Source organism: Callospermophilus lateralis, chromosome X, assembly GCF_048772815.1.
Source record: "Callospermophilus lateralis isolate mCalLat2 chromosome X, mCalLat2.hap1, whole genome shotgun sequence".
Taxonomy (NCBI): domain Eukaryota; kingdom Metazoa; phylum Chordata; class Mammalia; order Rodentia; family Sciuridae; genus Callospermophilus; species Callospermophilus lateralis.
This window is the reverse complement of record NC_135325.1, coordinates 100103296-100129471: the sequence shown is the minus strand read 5'-3', so window position 1 is coordinate 100129471 and position 26176 is coordinate 100103296. Positions and strand designations below refer to the sequence as shown.

At 35.7% G+C, this 26176-nt stretch overlaps 1 protein-coding gene across 8 annotated transcripts in view; it reads left to right on the top strand.

Moving 5' to 3' along the window:
• Window positions 1–26176, top strand: part of Thoc2 (THO complex subunit 2) — a 118099-nt gene that overhangs the window by 5133 nt on the left and 86790 nt on the right. For all 8 annotated transcript variants that reach the window (XM_077107399.1, XM_077107395.1, XM_077107398.1 and 5 more), the window contains exons 2-4: window positions 16406–16464; window positions 22573–22664; window positions 25667–25718. In XM_077107399.1, the coding sequence (XP_076963514.1) occupies window positions 16406–16464; window positions 22573–22664; window positions 25667–25718 (203 nt within the window). The remainder of the gene's footprint in view (window positions 1–16405; window positions 16465–22572; window positions 22665–25666; window positions 25719–26176) is intronic.

The following is a 26176-nucleotide window of genomic DNA, read 5'->3' as shown; positions in this document are numbered from 1 at the left end:
TTGTGAGGCCAAGTTTGAGATGTGAGGCTTATGCCATATTTTTCCTGGAAGATGGGAGTATAAGGTGAAAAGCTAAATATGTACATTTAGAAGTATTCATAAAATACTTCTGAAGTACTTGGAAGAATGTAAGACATTTTATCATTTTATTCAGTTTTTCACTGATCTTTGATAGAAAGTAGATTCTAATTTTATTCTCAGCAACCTGAGACAGTGTCTTCACACAGCATGAAACTTTTAAATGTAGAAAAAAACTTGTACAGTAAACTCAGATATTTGGAATATATTAAGCAACTAAAATAATAATTTGAATTTGGACTGCATCAGAAAATGTGATTAATTTAAAAGCCATATTAAAATGGGCAACTATTGGAGGTCATTTTGTGTCCTTTCCATAATTTAGGCTAGGTTACTAAAACTGACAGGTGTGGTAAGACAAATGCAGCATTGAAAAACAATTATTTCTTTAAGGATACTTGGTGCCCTTCTATTTGTGATTCCTTAGGGAAAGGAGCACATAGATAAATCTATAGTAGTTATTGGGGGAAAATTCTTAGTGATTACTTTGTTTTCTCCTATAACTAAGGAATACTTGTGTGTATAGTTATGCAAGTGAATTGATTGTAATAACCTATTAATAATTCTGTGCACAATTTGAACAAATCTTTGAAGAGAGATGCTAATTAATAACTGATGAAGACATTATGATCTGCATCCTCATGAACATGTTTGTGGCCTAGTGAGTGACAATATAGAATTATATTTCAATTATTTCCTCAGGTTATGTAATGATGACTACACCATTAGGTAGGAGTTTGGAGCACTGACACAACCCCCCCCCTCAACATTTGGAAGGCTTATTGAAAAAGACGTGTATTAAGATTGTTCAAAGAAGTAGAAAATGAAGCTATTGAAAATGTGAGGAAACAAATGTATTTGCCACCAGAAGGCATTTTAAAGATTAATTTCTATAAAAAGGAATTTTTGACCTTGCATTTTTGTAGTCTGAGTATAAAGGGACAGATTAGTTATTGGAGTCTGTTAAATTCTGTCAAAACATGAAGCTTCCTACTATTACATTCTAAAAGGAATTGAGTTATAGGGACATTGAGAACCATAAGGGGTTAATATAGTAAATATTGAAACAACTTTAAAATTTTTTCTTTATTGAAGCAATTTAGATATTCCTTTTTTATATATTTACTCTCAACAAAAGAACTAGATGGTAGACATTTTTAGGTTATATTCTCTGATAATCTGAAGCACATTTTATTCTTATGTTGCCTGCTGGAAGAAAGATTGATTTTGTTTTATATTCCATACAAACTTGTTGTAGGTTTAACATTTTGTGAATGTAAAAGCTTAACTGGTGTTCTTAACACCTTGGAGGGCCTGTGTAGTTTCCAGAGAAAGGGTTAAAATATTGGGGATCAAATTAAAACCTGTTTATTTTACCACTTATAAGGTACTCTTATGAGTTTTTTTCTTTTTTAAAGGTGTATACATTTAAAATTTTTCCATTTTTTTAGTGGTGTATTATATCTAGTAGTGGGATTCTTTGTTACATACTGATACATACAAATGATATAACAATATAATTTTGCCAGTATTGTTAGTATTTTTATTTGAATTGATATAATAATTGCACATATTTATGGGATATGATGTGATATTTTGATACATGATGCATAATGATCAAATCTGGGTCATTGGTGTATTTATCACATCAGACATTTATGATTTCTTTGCAAGGAACATTCAAAATCCTTTCTACTAGCTATTGAATTTTTTAAAAATGGGAGGTTATTAAAAACTTTTACAGTGAAGTTTTCAGACTTATGCAAATTTAATTTAATAATTGCTTTCCATTGACCTTTTTATTCTTTGGTTTTGAAAATAATTTTGTGACAGATGTGAATTGTTGACCAGCAAAACTTTATTCTGTTGTTTTTTTTAGAGAGAGAGAATTTTAATATTTATTTTTTTTTTTAGTTTTTTAGCAGACACAGCATCTTTGTTTGTATATGGTGCTGAGGATCAAACCCGGGCTGCACACATGCCAGGCGAGCACGCTACTGCTTGAGCCACATCCCCAGCCCCTATTCTGTTGATTTTTAACATCCTTACCTTGCTCACTCTGATGATAGAGTATTAAAATAGTTAAAAGACACAGAGGTGAGCTCCAAGGATATGGGTAATCTGCAAAGTAGATAATCTCTCTGTGGATGATGGTAAATGTGGCATCATATTTAGCCTTAGATGTGATGTATGATTATGTAAGTCTTAATGTTATTTGTTTCATCGACTAGAAAAAGGATAGCTAGATATAAGAGTAAGAAATTTTTGTATGTACATTTATTGGTTTGTTTCATTTTCTTTAAACTTGTAAGGAAAAAAATTTTTTTTTCTAAAATGTGAATTTTAACAAAAATACAGAATAGTGCATAAAACCTAAAAGAAGAGGTTGAAGAATCATTGTAAAATGCACACGCACGTGACTTATACTCATTCAAAAAACATCATCTCCCTTCCTGATGAAACCCTTCCAACACTGTGGTAGCCATTATCTTGACATTTCTGTTTTTTCTCTTTGGTTTTCTTTATAGTTTTACTACCTAGTAAGTTTAATATTGTTCTTGAACATGATATAAAATCAAATCATAAGTATATATTCTATTGTATCTGGCTGCTTTTGCTCAACAGTTTTTTTAGGATCCGTTCATGTTTGCATTTCCATTTATTTTTGTAGTTGCAAGATATTCCATTGTAAAGCTGTACAATGATGTGTTTGTTTCTTATGCTTTTGATGTACATTTTTGTTTTTTCCAGTTTTGGGCTATTACCAGCAGTGCCAATAGAAAAAAATCTTATATGTCTTGGTGTATGCAAGCATGGGGTTTTGTGGAGTATATACTTGAATAGATTTGCTGTATTATAGATTACAGTTAACTTCAGCCTTACTAGATATTGCCAAACTATTTGTGTGTGTGATGGCACCAGCAGTGTATGAGAGTTGACCTTGTTTCACATTCTCACTAACATTCAATACTGTCAAACTTTAAAAGTTTTGTCAGTATGATATATATGTGTGTGTGTGTGTGTGTGTGTGTGTGTGTGTCTATCTATAATTTTAAAATTGTGGCTTATATTTTCTTTTTAATTGCAGCTTATATTTCCATTGAGCATCTTTTCATATGTTTTGGTCATTTGGCATTCTGATTTCTTTGTTTGAAGGGCCTCTATATTTCTCTTGAATTATTTTCGTTTCTTTTATGGATCTGTAGAGGTTTTTTTATAGTCTGCATTTGAACCTTTTGTATTACACTGCATTTGTTGCAATTTTCTGATTCTTTGGCTTGAATATCTACTCTTAAAATGGTGACTTTAGATGAACAGGAATTATTCATCTTAATATAGTCAAATTTATACATCATTTGCTTTATGATTAGTACTTTTTTGTGTTTAAGCAATCTTTTTTGACTCCAGGGTAAATGAAGTTATCCTTTTATAATCTTTTGGAAACTTAGCTATTTTTCTTCTCATTTTTAAGTCTTTTTTTTTTTTTTTTTTTCATTTTTAAGTCTTAAGTACCTGGTGTTGAGTTTTGCTGTGAGGTTGGGTGCTATGTGTTGCTGTGATTGAAGTATGTAAAGAAAATCTTGCCTCACACAATTTAAGTACTTGGCAAGAGGAGGATACTTTTATTAGTTCTTTCAGATAATTGTATGTATTATTCTTTGATATTATGTCAAAATTCTATCAAGTGGCATTAACTTTTCTCTCTCTTTTTTTTTTTTTGAGATAGTCTTGCTGTGTTTCCCAGGCTGATTTGGAATTCCTGGGTCCAAGTAACTGCTCCCTCCTCCCAAGTGGCAGTTTGTTGCAATATTGAATTTGAAACCACATTAGTGAACTTTCTTTACTTTGTTAAATTAAAACTCGTTTGTTTCTCTTTCACTTGGAGTGGGTCTTTTATGCATGCTTTCATTATTTTGAGACATTATGCATTGGTCATTTGGAAAGTTTTCATTCACTGAATTATGCAGCTTTTCCAAATATTGGCACACTTCATTGTATGATATCAAACACATTCCTTAATATCTTCACTGAGTTATCAGGAGAGTCTTTATGAATTGGAAAATAGTCCCATGGTGGCAGAAACAAGTTTTCCAAAATTCTAGTTTTTGTTTAAAATCTTAAATTTTATTATTGGCAACAAGTACTCTGTTGTTTTCCTTGAAGTGACAGACTCCGTGGGTTCATTTTTTAGAAAAAGTGACCAGCTAAAGATCCAAGTCTAAGTAACCATAGTTTAATTGCTAGTCATTCGTTCAAGTAAAAAATGGTGTTCCATAAAAACAAGATAGTTCAGCTTACAATTCAAATAGTTGCACAAATGTTTTTCCTATAGACAACCATGGTATTTTGATGCATGGCAGAAATTATGCATACTTCTCATTTTATTATACAGACTATTGAAAAGACTTGTTCTTTAAAAGAGGACATATTCCTAGGGCTCAGGATTCTTTTGGGGGTGATGGTGCTGAGGATTGAAACTGGAGCTTCACCCATGCTAGGCAAGTGCTCTACCAGAGCTCAGGAATTAATAATAACTTTTTTATTTTTTAAACTTTTTGGTGCTGGGGATTTTTTTAAAAAAAACAGTGCTACTATTTATTTAGACTGAAAGTGTGTCACAGCCAGTTTGGGGGAGAAGACCAAGATTTTAGGGTTGAGTCATTTTTCATCTGTTGTGTCAGACATCCAATGCATAATATCCACTAAGCAGTTGTAAATATGATTCTGGAAGGGATAAAATCTGAGGTAGTTAATGGTTAAGAACACCTGAGAAGTGGATTAGATCAAAGAAGGAGGGAGAGAAGTGGGGAGAGAAGGAGAACATTCCAGGGAGAGTCATTGGAAAAGCAAGCATAGGTCCCAGGGTGGAGATTTATCTGAGGAAGGAAGAGGACTGCACTGCACCCTTAGAACACCTCTGCCATGGAGCTATACCCCTAGGCCAAAACAATAAAAAACCAAGAAACAAAACATGTAACATAAGATCTACCTTCTTAAAAATTTTTAAGTGAACAGTAGAGTTTGTTAACTATAAGCATGGTATAAGCATATCTCTAGATCTTTTTCATCTCCCAGACTGGAAATTTATACCCCTTAAACAGCAACTCCTGTTTTCCCCACCCCAGCCCCTGGTAACCAGAATTTTACCTTTTGCGTCTATGAGTTTGAATATTAATACTTGCATGGTAGAATCATTCAGTGTTTGTCTGTGACTGGCTTATTTCACTTAGAGTACTGTCTTCAAGGTTTATCCATGTTTTAGTACATGGCAGGATTTCCATTTTTATGACTGAATAATCATTGCATAAATGTACAACAACACTAACCATTCTTCTCTTGATCTGTTTCCACATTCTTGATTATTGTGAATAATGCTCCAATGAACATGGGAGTGCAGTTGTCTCTGAGATCCTGATTTCAGTTCTTTCAGGTAAATGCCTAGAATTGGGATTACTGGATCACATGGTAGTTCTTTTTCAGTATTTTGAGTAACTGTCATACTGTTTTCTGTAGTATGCCTCATTTTATGTTCCCACCAGCAGTGCACAGGAGTTTTAATTTCTCTACATTCTTCCCAACACTTATTTTCTATTTTTAACAGAAAGTTTTGTTTAATATATATTTTTTAGTTGTAGGTGGATACAATCAATACCTTTTTTATTTTTATGTGGTGCTGAGGATCGAACCCAGTGCCTCACAAACGCTACACGAGCATTCTACCACTGAGTCACAACCCCAGCCCACTTATTTTCTATTTTTTTATCCCCTAGGACTGGGGATTGAACCCAGGGTCTCATGCATGCTAGGCAAATGCTATACTGCTGAGCTACATCCCCAGGTCTTATTTATTTTACTGTAAAAATAATGGTCATTGTGACAAGTGAGAGGTGATATCTCATTGTGTTTTTAATTTGTATTTCTCATGGTTAGTGATGTTGAGTATCTTTGAATATACTTGTTGGCTGTGTTGTCTTTGGAGAAGTATCTTTTAAGTCCTTTGCACTTTGGGCATATGTTGGGGGAGGATATTGGCATTGAACCCAGGGACGTTCAAACACTGAGCTATATTCCCAGCTGTTTTATATTGAGAGAGGATCTTATTAAGTAATCCAGGCTGACTTCAAATTTGAGATCCTCCGGCCTCAGCCTCCTGAGTAGCTGGGATTACAGGTGTATACTATCATGCCCAGCTCCTTTTGCCCATTTTAAAGTCCTGTTTATTTTATTTTTTTCCTGTTGTTGGAGTTTCTTTTATGTGCTGGATATTAACTCCTTATCAGATACAGGTTGAGCATCCCTAAACTAGGGTACAATATGATTCAAAATTGGAAATACTGAGTCCTGACATGATGCCATAAAAATTTCACACCTGACGTCAGATGACAAGTTGCATTCAAAACTTAGGTGTACAACAGTTTATTTAAGGTCTCCAAGGGGGGAGGATTCTTTCATCCCCTTTCATTTTTTGATTTTTTTTCTGCATGTGCCACATGACCCCCATGTCCAGATTATCTTATTGAGCATGCACACAAAGAATAATAAAATGACATTTGTGTGGTTCATTATACACAAACTTAAAAAAAATGTGTGTGGTACCGGGGATTGAATCTAGGGCCTTGTGCATGCTAAGCAAGTGTTCTGCCAATGAGCTACATCCCACCCATTTTTTTTTTTTTTTTTTTTTTGAGACAATGTCTTGCTAAGTTGCCCAGCCTGGCCTCCCACTTGGGTTTTTCCTTCCTCAGCCTTTTGAGTAGTTGGGATCATGGGTGCACCACCAGTACATTGCTATAACATTTGTATATTGATTTTGTGTCCTGCAACTTTGTTCTAATAGTTTTTTGTTTGGGAAGAATCTTTTTTTTTTTATTGTGGAAAGTAGAAGCTTTATTAAAGGACAGCGGAAAAGACTTCTCCCCAGAGGAAGAAGGGGACCCAAAAGGTAGAATCCATGGAAGGGGGAGGTCTTCCCTCTTTTATAGCTAAGGTCTTCTTTCAGCTTTCCCCTCATTCCTGCTCTTTGTTTCCCTTTATCTTGCAGTGATTGAATGCAGGTGGGAAGGCCCAAAGTGTTGGGGACAGGTGGGCTGAAGGAGTAATCTGGGCAGGAAGGGCCTGGGGCAGCTTTTGATCAGCATTTCTCTGTTTGCTGGGAGCTGTTTCATTAACAGTTCCTTAGAATGGGTTCCGGGCCTTGGGGACTTTAACATCTCAATTTTTCCAAGTGCTGCTCTGGTTTCCTGGATTCCATTCTCAATAATGGCCTGCATTTTATTCATCTTACTCGATATTAGACCCAGTCAGTTTACTGGGTCTACACTAACTACCTATCTTTAAATCTGGCTTCATCCCCCCCTCTAATTTTGGGAACTCCTTACTGCTGTAAGGAAAGGGGGCGATGACAATTCTGGCTTCTTCCAGCTGAAAGGGGGTGGTGTTGAGCAAGCAGTTTGGAGTCCCCTTTTTAAAAAATCGGGTCTATCGAGTGCTCCATGATAGAAGTCCGATTGAGAAGTAACAGGCTGGAGGGCCATTTGAGTGATGGGTAGTCTATAAGAGAAACAAGAAGTTATTAGTACTGGAACTAGATTAATACACAATAAATGCCACAGCATAGGAATATGCCAACAAGTATAATGACAGTGACCGAGACTAACAATGTTTTCCACCAGAAAGTACCAGAGTACCAGGAGCTAAGATATTGTTCCCATGACAAGGTTGGCGAGGACATGGCTTCTATCTGAGCATATAAATCTTTAAGGATATTAGTCACATTGCCAGAATTGTCAGGGATGTAAACAGAAAATTCAGTTTTAAAAATGGCACAAGTACCACCTTGAGCAGCAGTGAGGACATCTAAAGCCATCCGGTTTTGTAAGATGGCCTTCCTCATAAGTGTTATTTCAGTGTTAAGGAGAGAGATACTTTCCTCAACCTCATGGAGGGCAATTTGAGTATAATTGTTTAGTCTCTACCTGCCACATTACATCTTCTAAACCAAGTTGTGGGATAACAGTGAAGCTAGATGATCATATCAACGAAACACAGATCGTCCCCATCTATGTTTGAGGTTGGGGAGGTTTGCTGGCTGTTTTGTATTTGGGGTCCATCTCCCCTGGGTAGAATCTTTTAAAGGTTTTCTACAGAGAAGATCATTATATATCTGTGAAGAGAGATAATTTTACATTGTCTTTTCTGATTTGGATGCCTTTTATTTATTTTGTAATTGCTCTGTTGAATAAAAGTAGTGAGTATGGGCATTCATGTTATGTTCCTGGTCTTATAGGAAAAGTTTTCAGTTTTTCACCATTGGATAGAATGTTAACAGTGAGCTTTCCTATATGGTTTTATTATTTTGAGGTAATGGCCTTCTGTTCCTAGTTTTTATCATGAAAGTGTTGTTTTGTCCAAAGACTTTCTGCATTTATTGAGATGATTTTATAATTTTTATTATTTTTTGAAGTACCTGAGATTGAACCCAAGGGCTTTTAACCACCGAGCCACATCCCCAGTCTTTAATTTTTAAAAAATATTTATTTATTTTTTAGTTGTAGTTGGGCACAATATCTCTATTTTATTTATTTATTTTAATGTGGTGCTGAGGATCTAACCCAGGGCCTCACACAGTGAGCGCTCTACCCCAGCCAGAAGTCTTTAATTTTTTTTAAAAAAATTGAGACAGGGTCTCACTGAGTTCCTTAGGACCTTGCTAAATTGCTGTGGCTGGCTTTGAACTCTTGTTCCTTCTGCCCCAGCCTCATGAGCTGCTGGGATTACAGGTGTGTGCCACCAGGCCAGGCATAATTTTTATTCTTTGTTCTGTTAGTGTGGTTTATTATATTGATGGATTTTCATATGTTGAACCATCTTGCATTCCTGGGGTAAATCCCACTTGGTCACAATGAATGATCCCTTTAATGTGCTGTTGAATTTGTTTTACTAGTATTTTGTTAAGGATTTTTGAGTCTGTGTTCATCAAAGATACTGAACTGTAAACTGGACACATGCCTATAATCCCAGTGATTTGGGAGGCTGAGGCTCAGTGGTAGAGAGCCCCTGAGTTCAATTAAAAAGAAAAAACAAAACAATTGTAATTTTCTTTTAATGTTCTTGTTTGATTTTGGTGTCAGAGTATAGTAGTCTCTTATAATCTTCTTTTTTCTGTAATGTTTGATATAATGTCTCCTCTTTCATTTGTGATTTGAATCTTTGTTCTTTTTTTGCATAGCTGAAGATTTGCCAATTTTCTGGATCTCTCAAAAAATTAAGTTTTTGATTGCTGGGCACGGTGGTGCACACCTGTAATCCCAGTAGCCAGGAAGATTGCATGTTCAAAGCCACCCTCAACAAAAGTGAGGCACTAAGCAACTCAGTGAGACCCAGCCTTTAAATAAAATGCAAAGTAGGGTTGGGAATGTGGCTCAGTGGTTAAGTGCCCCTGAGTTCAATCACCAGTACCCCCTCTCCCACCAAAAATTTGTTGATTGCCCCCCTTCTCAGTTTCATTTGTTTATGCTCTCATCTTTAGTATTCCCTTTCTTTTGTTAACTTTGGGCTTAGTTTGTTATTTTCTAGTTCCTTCAGGTTTTGCATTAGGTTGTTATTTGATCCCCTCCACCCTCTAGTGGTGCTGGAGATTGAATTCAGAGCATGGTGGGCCAGTGCTCTACCACCAAGCTAGATCCCCAGTCCTTGAACTTCTTTCTAATGTAGCCATTTATTGCTACAAACTTCCTCCTTAGTACTGCTTTTGCTGATTCTCATAATTTTTGTTATGTTGCTTTTTTTAGTTGTCTCAAAGTATTTTCTTATTTCCCTTTTGTTTTTCTCTTTTGACCCCATTGGTTGGTCAAGATTGTGTTAATTTTCACATAATTGTGAATTTGCCAGTATTCATTCTAATATTGATAACTAGTTTTATTTCATTGTGGCTGGAAAAGGTACTTGGTATGATTTCATACTTCTTTAATTTGTTAATTTTTTGTGCTCTAATGTGCTGTGTCTTGGGGAAAGTTTCTTTCCTTCTTTTTCTTGTTCTTTTTTGTTATGCTAGAAAAGTGTATTTTCTCCTGTTGGGGGAATGTTCTGTATATGTGTTAGGTTCACTTGTTCTGTACCATTCAAATCCTATGTCCTTATTAATCTTTTGTCTGGATGTTCTATCCATTATTGAGATTTCCTATTATTGTGTTGCTTTTACCCTCTGCTGTCCATGTTTGTCTCATATATTTATGTTCTCTGGTATAGTTGTGTATATATTTTTTATAATTATTTTTCTTGTGAATTTACTATTATATAGTGTCTATCTCCTGTGACAGTTTTGAGTGAAAATTTATTTTAAGTATAGCTACTCATGCTCTTATTTTGGTTACCATGTGCATGAATACCTTTATTCTTTTTTTTTTTTTTCACTTTCAGGTTATCTTTATCCTTAAATTTAAGATAAGTTTCTTGTAGATAGCACATAGTTGGATCTTATTATTTTTAAAAATCTATTTAGCTACTATCTTTTGGACATGGAGTTAAATCCATTTATGTTTAGTTATTGGCAGAAAAGGACTTACTGTTGCCATTATGTTGTGTTTTGTCTTGTAGTTCTTTTTCTCCTCGTGGCTGTCTTTTTTTTTTTTTTTTTGTCTTAATTTTTTTCTACTGAACATGCTGTGATTGCATTCTCATTTTTGGAGTGTGTATATTCTGTAGATATTTTCTTTTTGGTTACCATTGGCTTTGTGTAAAGCATCATAACCTGTTTTAAGCTGATAATAGGTTGTATTCAATTACACACAGAAACTATATTTTTACCTTTTCCTCACTCACATTTTATTGGTCAGAAGTCACATGTTTTTATGTGTCTCTATTAACATATTTTTGTTAGTTTATTTGTACTTTTGTCTTTCAATGTCTATACTAGAATTAAAAATCATTTAGGTTTCAGGGTTATAGTATTCTGTATTTATACCTTTACCAGTGAGTTATATTTTCAAATGCTTTTGTGTTGCTCTTTATAGCCTTTTCATTTCCACTTGAAAGACTTCCTTTAGTATTTCTTGTAAGGCAGGTCCACTATTGATGAACTTCCTCAGCTTTTTTTTTTTTAATCTGATAAAATCTCAGTTTTGAATGATTTTTTTTTGTCATATGGTATTCATGGTTGTCATTTTTTTCTTAATCCCACTTTTCTACCTGCAAGATGTCTGCTGAGAAATTCGCTGTTATTATTAATAGAGTTTACCTCATATGTGATACTTTTCTCATACTATTAATATCTGTCTTCTGTTCTTGACTTTTGAGAATTTGATTATATGACTTGGTGTGGACCCTTTTGCGTTTATCATATTTGGGATCCTTTGAGCTTCTTGAATCTGGATATCTGTTATCCATATTTGGGAAGTTTTCAACCAAAGTAATGGTCCATTCTTCTGAAACTCCCATGGTGCATATATTGGTTTACTTAATATTGTTCCAGAGTCTGTTAAGTTCTTTTCACTCTTTTTTTCTACTTCAGTTCTCTGACTGGATAATTTCTGACCTGTCTTTGAGTTCATGGATTCTTCTGCTTGGTAAAGTCTGCTGGTGAACTCCTTTACTGGATTTTTTTAGTTCGGTTTTTTTTTTTTTTTTTGTTGTTGTTGTTCTGGGAATTGAACTCAGGGGCATTTAACCATTGAGCCACATCTCCAGCCCTGTTTTGTATAGAGACAGGCTCTCACTGAGTTGCTTAGTGCTTTGCTAAGTTGCTGAGGCTGGCTTTGAACTCTGGATCCCCCTGTTTTAGCCTCCTGAGCTGCTGGGATTATGGGTTTGTGCCACTGCGCCCAGTTTAGTTCAGTTTTTTGCATTCTTCAGTTCCAGACTTTCTCTCTGGTTCTTTTAAAATATTTGCTCTTTGTTGAAATTGTTGTTTTGTTCATACATCATTTTCCTGAGCTTGTTGAACATCGTTATGATAGTTATTTTGAATCCTTTCTTGGGTAACTCAGATTTATTTTGGTCCTTGGCCATGTCTTCCTGTTTCTCCATGTTCCTTGTAGCTTTGTATTGGTATTTGCACATTTGAAAATATGCAAATTTTCTTTCCTAGTCCTTATACTCCTTATGGACTGACTTTATAAAGGGGAGAACTTTTTATCAGTCCAGCTGAGGAATTGTGGGAGCCTCTCAAACGTTTTCTGTGGGTATGTCTTCTCTGGATTTGTGTTTGTTTGTACATTATAGTAAGAAAATTGCTGGTTTCTTTTTGTTTTTGGGTGTTTGTGATGTCTTGGTCTGTCTGGTGTTCATGTATTATACTACTGGTCCTTTGAACTAGTATCATGCCTACCAGTCCCCTTTTATGTTCTCAGTGCCCCCCACTCCCTGCATCTTGAGTAAGCCAGATCCTGTTAGCACCCTGATTCAGGCCAGTCACAGCCCAGTCCCTTCTGCAGTTCCAGCAAAAGATGGAATGTTGGACATATTATCCACTCTGTTTTCCCTAAGGAAGAAGCAGTTGGTCCTATGGAGCTATAGCATGATGCCCAGCTCAGGCTACTAAGATCCATCTGTATAGAACCTCCTCCCTTGGTTTACTCTTGTGGAATGCTCAGCACTTTTCGACAGAGTCCAGTCTTCTGTTTTGCTCCCTTGGGAGACTTCAGGTGTTGGAGTTTTTGCCTGATCACATAACTCTGCTGGGGTGGGGTGGGGAGCAACTCTGGTGAGAACATCCCCTGAACTTTCTTGCTGGCTTCAATGTGACTGATTTTGTACTTGCCTTGGGTACAGGAGTCTCTCAATTGGTGTCTAGATTCCTCATAAAGGGAATTGTTTTTTTTGTGTTGTTGAATGGATGTTTTAATAGGAGGGAGGAAGTTTTGGGGATTCCCAGTCTGTTATTGCTGACATAAGTCCCATCAAGGGCATTTATTATTTTTTTTAATTGAAAATTAAAATTAGATTTGGGCTGGGCATGGTGATGTACTCCTATAATTGTGACTGGGGTGGCTGAGGCATGATTGTGAATTCAAGGCTACCCTTAGCAATTTAGCAAGGCCTTAGGCAACTTGGACTCTGTCTCAAAAGGGGGGGGGGGGCGCTGGGGAATGTTCTTTGGGTTCAATCCTTGGTACACAAAAAGGAAAAAAGAAAACCCAAACCCCCAAACAAACAACACAGTTTAGGGCTAGCTAGGCCTCACTAGCCACATTGAAATTGTATGCAAGTTCATTTTATTCTTTTGTGGTCCAAATCCAGGGTTTTGTGCATGCCAGACAGGTGCTTTACTGCTCTACTACTGAATTACACCCCCAGCTCCAAGGAAATTCTGAAATAAACTGACTGGTGACATCTTTAGATTGGCCTTTTTTTTTTTTTTTGCTTTGAGTTCTTGACCATGAAGAAGTCAATAAGACAGTTTGGTGCTACTGTCTTGGTACATGCCTGGGCACCCAGCAGTCTTTTTTTTTTTTTTTAAGAGAGTGAGAGAGAGAAAGAGAGAGAGAATTTTTTAATATTTCTTTTTTAGTTTTCGGCGGACACAACATCTTTGTTTGTATGTGGTGCTGAGGATCGAACCCGGGCCGCACGCATGCCAGGCGAGCGCACTACCGCTTGAGCCACATCCCCAGCCCCACCCAGCAGTCTTACCATTCACTGCTCTTGGGTTACTAATGCCAATATCTGTACAGCAATAAAGGAAAATGATGTCTGGGTATTATTATGAATTTAAGTTTGACCTTGCAGATCTCCAGAGAAACTCAGAGATTGGGTTTGTTGAAGCACATGCTCAGAACTGCTACTTCATTGAATTAAATAAATTCCCTTCTATTGTTCACCTAAAAGACTTTAAAAAATTATTAAAAAATGAATGAATAGTGACTATATATATATATATAAATAAAAAATATGGTGCTGGGGAGCAAATCCAGGGCGTCATGCATATTAGGCAAGTGTTCTGCCACTGAACTAGATCCCCAGCCCCTGTCAAATGCTTTTCATGCTTCTTTTGAACTATTATATGATTTTACTTCCTTTTTTGCTGTGCTAGGGATTGAACCCAGGGCCTTGCACATGTGCTTTACCACTGAGCTACATCCCTAACCCCATAATGTGGGGGAAAAAACACAAAAAAAGACAATTAGAAAACAGTGGTGTAAATTACTTTGAAAGACCCTTGTGTATTTGGGATAAGTTTAATTTAGTCTTGATATATCTTGGTATTATTTTTCTAACTATATCTATATATTTAATACTGTATGTATTTAAATACCATGCTGATGATGATGATAACAACATTTATTTAGAATTACCTATATGTTTATTATTTTTTCTCATCACTTTTTACTATAACTCTAAGGTTCTATCTGGAATCTTTATTATCCTGCCTAAATAATATCCTTAGGGCTTGGAGGTGGATGGTAGTTCAGTTAGTGTGCTTGCCTAGCTTTCTGGAGACCTGTTTGTGAGACCCAGCACTGCAAAAAAAAAAAAAAAAGAGTGGGGAAGTTCCTTAAGCATTTCATTTAATGCGTAAACTCTATTTTTTGAAGTTTGATCTTTTTTTTTTACTAGAAATTAAACCCAGGGGCATATAGCTGCTGAGCTACATTCCCAGCCTCTTTTAAATTTTGAGTTAAGGTCTCACAAAGTTGCTGAGGCTGGCTTTGGACTTTTTTTTCATGTTAATTTGTTATATATGACAGCAGAATGCATTACAATTCATATTACACATATAGAGCACAATTTTTCATATCTCTTGTTGTACACAGAGTAGAGTCATACTATTTGTGTCTTCATACATGTACTTAGGTAATGATGTCCATCTCATTCCATCATCTTTCCTACCCCCATGCCCCCTACCTTCCTTCCTCCCCCTTTCCCCTTTGCCCTATCTAGAGTACATCTAATCCTCCCATGCCCCCCACTCCCACCACATTATGAATCGTCAGCCTTAAATCAGAAAAAGCATTTGGTTTTTTGGGATTGGCTAACTTCACTTTGCATTATCTCCTCCAACTCCATCCATTTACCTTCAAATGCCATGATTTTGTTCTCTCTTAATGCTGAATAATATTTCATTGTGTATATATAACACATTTTCTTGATCCATTCATCTACTGAAGGGCATCTAGGTTGGTTCCACAGTTTAGCTATTGTGAATGCATCTAGGTTGGTTCCACAGTTTAGCTATTGTGAAGTGTGGTGCAGTAAACATTGATGTGGCTGTGTCCCTGTAGTATGCTGTTTTTAAGTCCTTCCGGTATAGACCAAGGAGTGGGAGAGCTGGGTCAAATGGTGGCTGCATTCTCAGGTTTCCAAGGATTCTCCATACTGCTTTCCATATGCACCAATTTTCAGTCCTATCAGCAATACATGAGTGTGCCTTTTCCCCCACGTCCTTGCTAACACGTATTGTTGTTTGTATTCTTAATAGCTGCCATTCTGACTGGAGTGAGATGAAATCTTAGAGGAGTAGTTTTGATTTGCATTTCTCTAATTGCTAGAGATGTTGATCATTTTTTCATATATTTGTTGACTGATTGTGTATCTTCTGAGAAGTACTTTTTTTTTTGGTGTTAAGATTTTTGTGTTTATATATCCTAGAGATTAGTGCTCTATCTGATGTGTGTATGGTAAAAATTTGATCCCAAAATGTAGTGGCCTTGGACTTTTGATCATCCTGCCCTCTGGGATTATAGATGTATGCCTTTGTGACTGACTGAAGTTCAGTCTTTAGTTTGCCTTTTTTTGGAACTATTTTCTTTGGGTATAGAATTCACATTTGCAGATACTTTGTTTCTGCACTGTGAATCTCCACTATCTCTATCTTCACTATCTCTGGCATTTAGGTTTTTTTTTTAAATTTTTTACTTTGTGAAGTCCTCTAATGTTGATATAATCTTGTCTTTTATCCTTTAGGTGCTTGAAAAATTTTGTCTTTGGTTTTCTGTAGCTTAACTATTATATTCCCAGGTGTAGATTTTGCTTCAGTTCTGGAAAACTGAATTGTTTCTTATCATTTGTTCAAATGCTGCTTTTGCCCTAATCTTTCTATTTTCTCTCTCTTGCAGTATTGGAGATTGAACCCCACCCCAGCAACACTCTATATACACTGAACTAAATCCACTGCCCGTTTTGTTTTTATTTTGAGACAGGGTCTCTGTAAATAGCTGAGGCTGCCCTTGAACTTTTGATCCTCCTGCTTTTGTCTCCTGAGTAGCTGGGATTACAGGCATGGACCACCACATCCAGTTCCATATATTTTTTAACTGATATAACTTGCTTTATAAGACTCTTCTAGTGTTAGGATTGGAAGTTGATAGATTTTTTTTCTGTTTTATTCTAGTTTGCATTTATGCCGGATTCTCAGTGAAAATAAAAGCCATGATAGTTCGACTTATAGAGGTAAGATTTAAAAAAGTTTCATAGCTGTTGTTTTTGACTTGATTAAAATTTGTAACTATCCTGCTTTCCATTCATTTTTATATATGAAAACCAAATGTATAAGAGTCCACATTATGTAAAGCATTTATATGAATACATTACACTCAGGATTAAAATTATAGTAAGACTATACATCTTGTATTTGACCTGCATTATAGTCATATGCTGTTAACTAATTTTTATAATTGGGACTTTGTATATTTAGTTAAATTTTAGCAGTTAGCTGTACCAATCATATAGTTGAGAAAAAACTAGTCTGGAAAGAAAAACTGTTTTTGTTTGTACTAGAAAATTTCCAGAGTTCAGTGTTTTTACTAAAGCTGATTATGTTCAGGTGGTACCTGGGGATCTTGTTAAAGGCAGTTGTCATAGAAAACATGAAAAGCAAAGGAGTTGTTTACTGCATATCACACAAATATGATTTATTATGTAAAATGTTATATAATTAAATTGGATATAGATTTGAATTTTGAAGAATTTTACTATTAAACATTTATTAATTTAAAAATAGGTATTGGATTTGGCAAAGGAGGGGCAAGAATAAGAGCAATTGTATCAATTAAGTTTTAAGCATTTTCACATGTAGCTTTTGTTGAGCATAAAACCCACAGTGTTTTTAGTATGAAAAAATACTTTTACAACCAACATTCTATTTTTAAAAATCAATATGTAAAATTTATTTTGGTTATTTAAATTATGATTTTGTGAGTAGAAGATTAGGACAGAATGTTTTCCAATAAATGTTTACTTTCATTTTTATAAAAAAATTAAATATTACCTTAACATAAGAGGATATACTTTTTAAAGAACATTTAGCCGGGTGTAGTGGTGCAAGCCTGTAATCCTAGTGGCTGGGGAGGCTGAGACAGGAAGATTGCAAGTTCAAATCCAGCCACAGCAAAAGCAAGGCACTAAGCAACTCAGTCTCTAAACAAAATACAAAATAGGGCTGGGGATGTGGCTCAGTGGTTGAGTGCCCCAACTTCAGTCCCTACCCACCACCTCCCCAGAAAAAAGGAATGTTTATATGCTTTAGTGGAAAGTATTTTTTTTTAACAAATCAAAGAGCCATTTTTGATTTAACATCCTTAGCGTACTAAACCCCCCCCCAATATTATTAACTTGTTTATCCTACTTATAAAATTGTATAATTAAGGACTGGGAGTTTAGCTTAGCAATAGAGCACTTGCCTAGCAATCGTGAGGCTCGGGGTTAATCCCAAGCACTGAAAGAAAAAAAAGATTGTATGATCACTCATAAAGACTTTTGTGGTTAAGGTAACATGTTCTTGTTTGAGTAAGTCAGTTGACTGCCAGAAATTAAGGATGTATAAAAATATTTTTTCATAAAAACACTTGGGGGTGTAGCTCAGTGATGAAGTGCTTGCCTAACATGTTTGAAGCCCTGGGTTCAAGCCCAGCATTGCAAAAACAAACAAAAACACTTGGATACTTAATTTTTGTCTCCCCCACACTTAAAATCACTTTCAAACTTCTCAGTTAACTTTGATTTTTGCTTGAAACCTTGATGGATAAGAGAGTCCTTAAAAAACAAAACCAAAAAAAAACAACAACAACAACAAAAAAAAACAACCCATGATGTTAATATAACACAGCATTACTACTCTTTCAGTTTTAAGTGGGACTGTGGAACTTTAGTAACTGTTGGATCATTGTTAATTTTTATGGTTATTTTGATTCATGTGTGAAACCAAAAATAGTTATGTATGTGGCCTCATTGGCTGAACAGCCAGTGAGTGCTCTTTTTTTTTTAACCCTGTTTGCTTTTTCAACACATGTGCATTTTGGCTGATCTCTGCCAATAGTTAGGCTTCGGTCTGAGGTCCCCATTTGGTAGTCCTGAGTGAAAACTGAAACAGAAACAGAAAACTGAGTGAATGCCATTTCTTTGGAATTGTCTTTGTTCTGTTCTGGGTTATTAAGTTTGTGTAGTGTTCCCTTTGACCTTTCATTTCTATCCCTCCCTTGAATTAATTTCATTTCAGACAGGCTGTTAATTTCATTTCAGGTACACACTGCTTGTTCCCTGACCTTCACCAATAAAACAACAATGTGATGATGGCTTATAATCATGAATAGTACTAATGACATTAGACATAACCAAGAACTGGTGTTGTTTTAGTCATCTTTTTCATTTCTGTGACTAAAAACACAGATAGGAACAATTTTAGAGGAGGAAATGTTTATTTGGCGGCTTATGGTTTCAGACGACTCAGTTGATAGACAGTTGGTTCCATTCCTAAGGGATCTAGGTGAGACAGAACCCATTCAGTTCACTTCTGAATGTTCTTGGATAGTCTCACACATAAGCTCTTGGGGGACACCTTATATCTTTTTTTTTTTTTTAAAGAGAGAGTGAGAGAGGGAGAGAGAGAGAATTTTTAATATTTTTTAGTTTTCGGCGGACACAACATCTTTGTTTGTATGTGGTGTTGAGGATCGAACCTGGGCCGCACGCACTCCAGGCGAGCTCGCCACTGCCTGAGCTACATCCCCAGCCCACACCTTATATCTTAAACCATAATGTTCTACCTCTGTCCCCCAGAAGTACAGACTTATCTCACAATGCAAAGTACAGTTAGTCTATTTCCAAGAGTTCCTATGGTCTCAATGCAGTTTAAGCATTGCCCAAAACTTCAAGTCCAAAGTCTCTTAGACTCAGGGCAGACTTGTATTGTGAACTCCTTAGAAAAAATCAAAATCAATTTATTGGTGTCATATATGTAAAGGTATAAAGTTACATTTCTATTTAGAAAAAAGAGGGGCATAGAAAGAAGGGATGGGACCAAAATCCAGCTGGGCAAACAAGTCCTGCAGTTCTGTGTCCACCATCTGGAGCACATCTGAGCTGCTGGGATTACAAGTGTGAGCCTTTACACCAGGCAATAGTAGAATCCATTTTGACATAATTATACAAACATGGAATATGTCTTGTTCTAATTCAGACCCCAGTACCTCTCCTTCCCCTTCCTTCTACCCACCTCTGCTCCCTTTCTTCTATTGATCTTTCTGCCATTTACCCATAGATTCATTTTTTTCTTAAACTCCCTTGAGCCTAAGATGGATGTGGTCTTGCTAATTCCTGTGATGCCCTCAAGCCATCTTTCTTTTTTTGTCTCTGGGCAGAGTTTTTTTTTTTTTTTTTAAGAAAGAGAGAGAATTTTAATATTTATTTTTTAGTTATCGGCGGACACAACATCTTTGTTTGTACGTGGTGCTGAGAATCGAACCCGGGCAGCCTGCATGCCAGGCTAGCGGGCTACCACTTGAGCCACATCCCCAGCCCCTGGGCAGAGTTTTTAACATTTCTTTAGTGGCCCTGATATCTTTAACAACTGTTACTTCCTTAGCTCCAGTTTTACTCCCACCTTTCAAGTCCAGAGTTTTCAAATCTTTCCGCTGTGCTTTGTGTTCCTGAATATTGCAATAAACTTGGCTAAAAGCCTCCAGCAATACCCATGTCACTGCCTGAATAATATCCTGCCTAGAAATTTCTTATGTCAGATTAAGAATTAGTCCATCACTTTTAAAATCAGCCCCACAGAAAGTCTCAGGACACGGGCAAAATGTAGGCAACTTCTTGGCTAGAACATAACACTAATGGCATACAAAGTGTTCTGTTAATTTTTTTTGTATGTGTATAATTATAAATTTCTCCCGGGCTGGGGATGTGGCTCAAGCAGTAGCGCTCTCGCCTGTCATCTCGGGGCCCTGGGTTTGATCCTCAGCACCACATAAAAATAAAATATAGATGTTGTGTCCACCGAAAAACTAAAAAATAAATATTAAAAAGTTTTCTCTCTCTCTCTCTCTCTCTCTCTCTCTCTCTCAAAAAACAAAAAACATAAATTTCTCCCACCATTGTAAAGTTTTCTTTTTGACTCCAGTATAGATTTTACATGCTTTTGTGTGATTAGCCTGGTCGACTTAAAATATCACTTACCATTACTCTAGATAAACACAATGGGAGTTCCTAACCACAGCATTTAGAAAACTTGTGAATTGGGGACTATCTTTGCTACTTTACTGATTATAATGTGAATGTTTTTAAGTCACATCAGTGTTAGTAAGATGACCCCATTTGGTATCTATTTAAATTTTTCTCTGTGATAAAGATCATGGGGGCTCAGGGAATTCTCTTTAGGGGACATAACTCTTAGGGAAAGTAGTTTATGATAATCAGCTGTTTTGTCCTTCTGAGTGATTGCTTTTATTAAAACAATATTTTTTAGCCAGGCACCTTGGTGTATACCTGTAATCCCAGGGATTCTGGAGGCTAAGACAGGAGGATCACAAGTTCAAGGCCAGCTTCAGCAACTCAGTGAGGCTCTAAACAACGTAGTGAGATCTTGACTCAAAATAAGAAATAAAAAGGGTTGGGGATGTCGCTCAGTTTAAAAAAAAAACAAAAAACAAAAAAATAACAAAAACCTCTGGCTGGGTTCAGTTCCTCAGTAAACCTCTTACCCAAATTGTAGCTGTCTGGATAATTTGAAATAAATATTATGTGTGGTAAGATGTTTTATTAATGAAAATGGAAGGCATGAAATTGATGTCATGTTCCTACCGTACCAACAGGTAGAAATTTTTCCTTTTTGGTACTGGGGATTGAACTCGGGGACACTCAACCACTGAGCCCACTCTCATCCCTTTTTTTGTATTTTACTTAGCGACAGGGTCTCACTGAGTTGCTTAGTGCTTGGCTTTTGCTGAGGCTGGCTTTGAACTCAGCCTCTGGAGCTGCTGGGATTACAGGCACATACCACCATGCCTGGCACTTTCTGTTTTAAAATATAGTTATAAGTACTATGAAGGCATAGTTGTAAAAAGGCAGAATATATGTAATGATTTCTCATAGAGAATTGGAATAATTTAGTTATATTTTTTTAGCAAATGATTTAATGGACAAATTTATTTCATTGTAAAATCATGTTTTTATTGGTAAAAAGGAGATTGATACATGCTTTGATATCTGTTATGTCCCTGTTTTGTAAATAGTAGTCATACCAGGAGAGAAGATTTTTAAATATTTCATTCTTTGCTTGCTGTTTTGCCCTGAAAAATTATGATTTCCCTCAAAAGGAATTATAATAGGATTTATTTTATATAAGTGTTTTTAGAGGTGCTTGTTTTCCTGATTTTAGTGGTTAGAAAGAGGTAAAGTTTTTAGTGTGTGGAACTGAAGATGGCCAGCAGAAAGTATCCACTTAACCACTAACTCTGCACTCCAAAAACAAAAGATTTTTTTTTTTCAGGAAATGGGGTTGATAATTAATAATGCATGGGTCTGCTGCAATTTTATGGATGTGGGTGTGTCTTGCTCTGTTATAGACCCCAGAGTCTCCCCCCACCTTCTCTCTTTTTTCCTTGTATGTGCCTAAGGGCAAGAAGGAGCAGTACAGGTGTAATCCATTGTGTTGGGGAATTGGATCCCTGGAGGTGTGGAGGTGTTAGATCTGGGAAGTGTGACCCCAGGGGTTAGCTTTTAGCAACCCAGTGATAACCAGCCATCATCCTTTCTCCACCCCCATCTTTCATTATCTACACTTAATGCCAGGCCTTCTGCCCCCTGCCTGAGTTAGTTGAGGAATGTGACATTTCCTGTCCCCTCAGGCCAGGTGGGGCTGTAGGCAGATTGCTTTTTTGGCAAAGAAAGCATGTGGGGAGTTAGTACAGGGGGCTTATTTTATAGAATTATTGTCTTAACCTCATGTTCCCACCATCCTCATCTATTTGCCTCCTTACAGTAGCATGAATAAATGTTTTTAGAAGTGTTGTAGGGGAGTCAAAATACCAAACAATATGCACAGTTGATGTAAATATGTGGAGTCTGTAGACATAAGTAAAAGACGAAGAACACATTAGCATTGGATTTTGTAAAAAATGAAAGTATAAACTGCTAGATAAAAACATTAGAAGAATATTTTTCTTTTTATTATTGATGTTTATAGTAATTCTGAGATGTAGGAAATGTATAGATTTCCCCCAAAAGTCTGCCTATCATGTTCAGAAGACTGTGTCCTTCAACTATTTCTTTTGTGTTTAACAGATTTCCAGCAAGCTCTCTATGAGTTGTCATACCATGTCATTAAAGGAAATCTAAAGCACGAACAGGCATCTAATGTTCTTAATGACATTAGTGTAAGTATATCTATGTTTAAAACTTAATTGTTAAATATGATATATCAAGAACTATGTAATGTTTTGAACAACCAACAATAAAAATTAATTAAAAAAATAAAACTTAATTGTTGCATATATCCTTTTGAGTTTAATATAAAGATCTTTCCAGGGACTGAACCCAGGGGTGCTTAGCCACTGAGCCACATCCCCATCCCTTTTAAAAAAAGTTTTTTTGAGACAGGGTCTTGCTAAAATTCCTTAGGGCTGCCTTTGAACTTGCAGTCCTCCTGCCTCAGCCTCCCAAATCACTGGGATTACAGGCCTGTGTGTGTCACCATGCCCAGCTGATACAAAGATCTTTCAAGTGTATGTAGCTTAGGTTTCATTTTACTCAAAATTATAGTAGTTCCAACAATAAAAATTAAAAAAAAATAAAAAAATAAAAAAAAATTATAGTAGTTCGTTTTTTAAGGTAATATTGTAAGCTATTTTTGCTAGACAGCAATAAACGTATTTTAATCTTTCTGTCTGATTGTAAGTAATGCAGAAAATGTTAGGGAAATTGGAAGAGCAAAAAAGTGCACTATAACAAAGTCTAGGTATCCTTAATGAAAAATGCTGCTGTAAATAATAAGTTGGCTAAAATATTTTCTCCTAATTAAAGTATAATGAGCTGTTTTTTGTTTGCAGTTAAGTTTAAAAATTAATTATTTTTAAAATTGAGTATTAAATTATTTTAAATTGTGGTTTCATGGCTCTAACGTGTATTTTTGGTTTTCACCTGCTTGTTGTTTGTTTTAGAAAATATTAGATTTTTTTTAAACCTTTAGTTAGCTAATTCTATTTCTAGAATTAAAGTTAGATTTAGACCAGAATGGGCTGGGATTGTGAATCAGTGATAGGGTGCTTGCCTAGCACATGTGAGGTACTGAGTTCGATCCTCAGCACCACATAAAAAATTGAATAAGTAAAATAAAGTACTGTGTCCATCTACAACCAACAAAACAAAAACAAAAAAAGATTCAAACCAGATGCTTTACATGATAGTTTGTATTTGAACTGGAAGATTGGCTATCAAAGTATAAGAGGGGTTTATTGAACCAATAGCTATGATTCAAGTTTTACAATTGGCATGTTAGTCTGTTGCTACTTAGGTTGATTTTTAGACTTTTACAAATAAAAATACTTGTCCAGTTCAGAACAGCTTTTATATTGAGTTGGGAATCTGGGGCTTTTTGTCTCAGTTGAATTTCACTTGTTGTGTTGATTTAAGCTTCTGAAGCCTTTTTCTGTTAGCTGATACCTGCAGAATCTATGTTGGAATGGTCTCTTGCTTTTTTATTTTGCCATACTAGAGGCTGAACCCAGGGCTTTGTGCATGCTAGATAAGTGCTCCTCCACTGAGCAACATCCCTAGCACCCCCCCCCCTTTTAAAATTTTATTTTGAGACAGGGCCTTGCTAAATTGCTAAGGCTGGCTTTGAACTTGTAGTCCTCTTGCCTCAGCCTCCTGATTAACTGGGATTACAGATGTGTGCTACCTCACCCAGCTGGAATGGTATTGTTTTTAAACAACCAACATTCCATGTTTGAAAATTCTTGCATTGATTCATTTTTGGTCTTCAGGTAGCCTTAGTACTTGGCAATCAAATAAATATAGTTAAGAATTCATAGCCCTTGAGAAACTTCACTGAATTGGGTTGACCATGAAGGTGATATCATTCTGTAAATTGGGCATTGACATAAGTTTTAGTGTGTTTATGGAATATAACTATTTTCCCATTTACTTGCAAGTAAGTGTTATGTATGTGTGCTTGGACTTAGTGTCTCCTTTCTTTTTGATTATTTAGTGATATCTTTGTATATACTTTTAGAGCTGATTGTCTTTGTCCTGGCTCTCATAGCACTACACAGGGTCCAGTGTCTTAGCCACAGAAATGTATTTTGTGTGTCTCCTTGCAGTTGCTTGGTTTTCTTTAGAATTTCATTCTTATAGTGTCTGAAAATATGCTAATTTTGGAGTTACTGTAGTGCTAGCAAACTATAATTGAACCATGGTCCTTGGTTGGCAAATGGTTCTAAAATTGAGCATGGGAGTAGGAAGTCAGGAGACAAATACAGAATAATGCTGATGTTTTCATTCAGAAGCAGAGGATTTGAGTGTATAAAGAAAAATAGTTTTTGATAATTATTTTCATCTTCAGAGAATTTTGAGTTCTGTTAATTAGTTTTATATTGTTTTTAGATTTTTTGATGTTCTGAATCACTATGATTTTTTTTTTCTTTTCATACTGGGGATTGAACTCAGGGGCATTTAACCACTGAGCTACATCCCTAGCCCTACTTTGTATTTTATTTAGAGACAGGGTCTCACAGAGTTGCTTAGTGCCTCGTAGTTGCTGAGGCTGGCTTTGAACTTGTAATCCTCCTGCCTCAGCTTCCTGAGCTGCTGGGATTACAGGTGTGTGCCATTGAGCCAGCTTGAATCACTATGATTTTTGCATAGATCAAGTGTTGACTCAGGCATGAGCACAACAACATTTAAAGTTTGGATAAAAAAATGTATCATTCTTAACAGTTCTGCTTTAGGTAGGTATGAGGTACTCTAAATTTCATTGCTTACCTGAGGTACTTGTTCAGGTATCTTTTTTAAAATATTTTTTTAGGTTGTAGTTGGACACAATACCTTTATTTTATTTATTTATTTTTATATGGTACTGAGGATCGAACCCAGCATCTTGCACGTGCTTGGTGAGCTCTACTGCTGAGCCACAGCCCCATCCCCCCATATCTGTTTTTAACAGATTATTTCATGGTAGACATTTAAACATTTTTATCTAACCATTACCTCTCTCTCTCTCCCTATTTTCTTTGTATTTGTGAAATGTGAAGAATTTTATCCTAGTGATGTTGGGATTTTGTTAGTTTTTGAGTTTAACTGAAGAGTACTGCTATTCTGAGACCATAATACTTGTTGTGTATTATTCTGGTATTTATTGTAAATATATTTTTAAAATTAGGAATTTCGTGAGGATATGCCTTCCATTCTTGCTGATGTATTCTGCATATTAGGTAGGTATAAAATCTTTATTTCACCTGTAATGTATGTTGTTTGATAAATTAATGTTAAATAAAATGTTTTTTTCAAAATAAAGATTTTACAAGTGTGCAAAAGTTTCTACAAATCTAAAGCAATTTTTTTACTTTGTAGAGAATATAGTATTTTGAGACAAATGTTGGTACAATCACTTTATAGTTTTAAAATATAATCCAAAATTTTTGAGTGTTTGACATATATTCATATAAATTTAAGCTAAATTATTTCAAGTAAAAACAGCCAAGTTTTCCAACATTTAGCTTCTCAGTTATTGAAAGGTTAGTAACCAAATAATTAATGTCACTTAATTGATTTATGCCAAATAGGTTTTCAGTGAATGATGTCAAAATCTTAGGACATTCAAGATATTTACTTTGTTGTTGAACTCTTTTAATTCTTCTTAGTTTTAGAACGAGCAAAAAGAGCCTAAGTA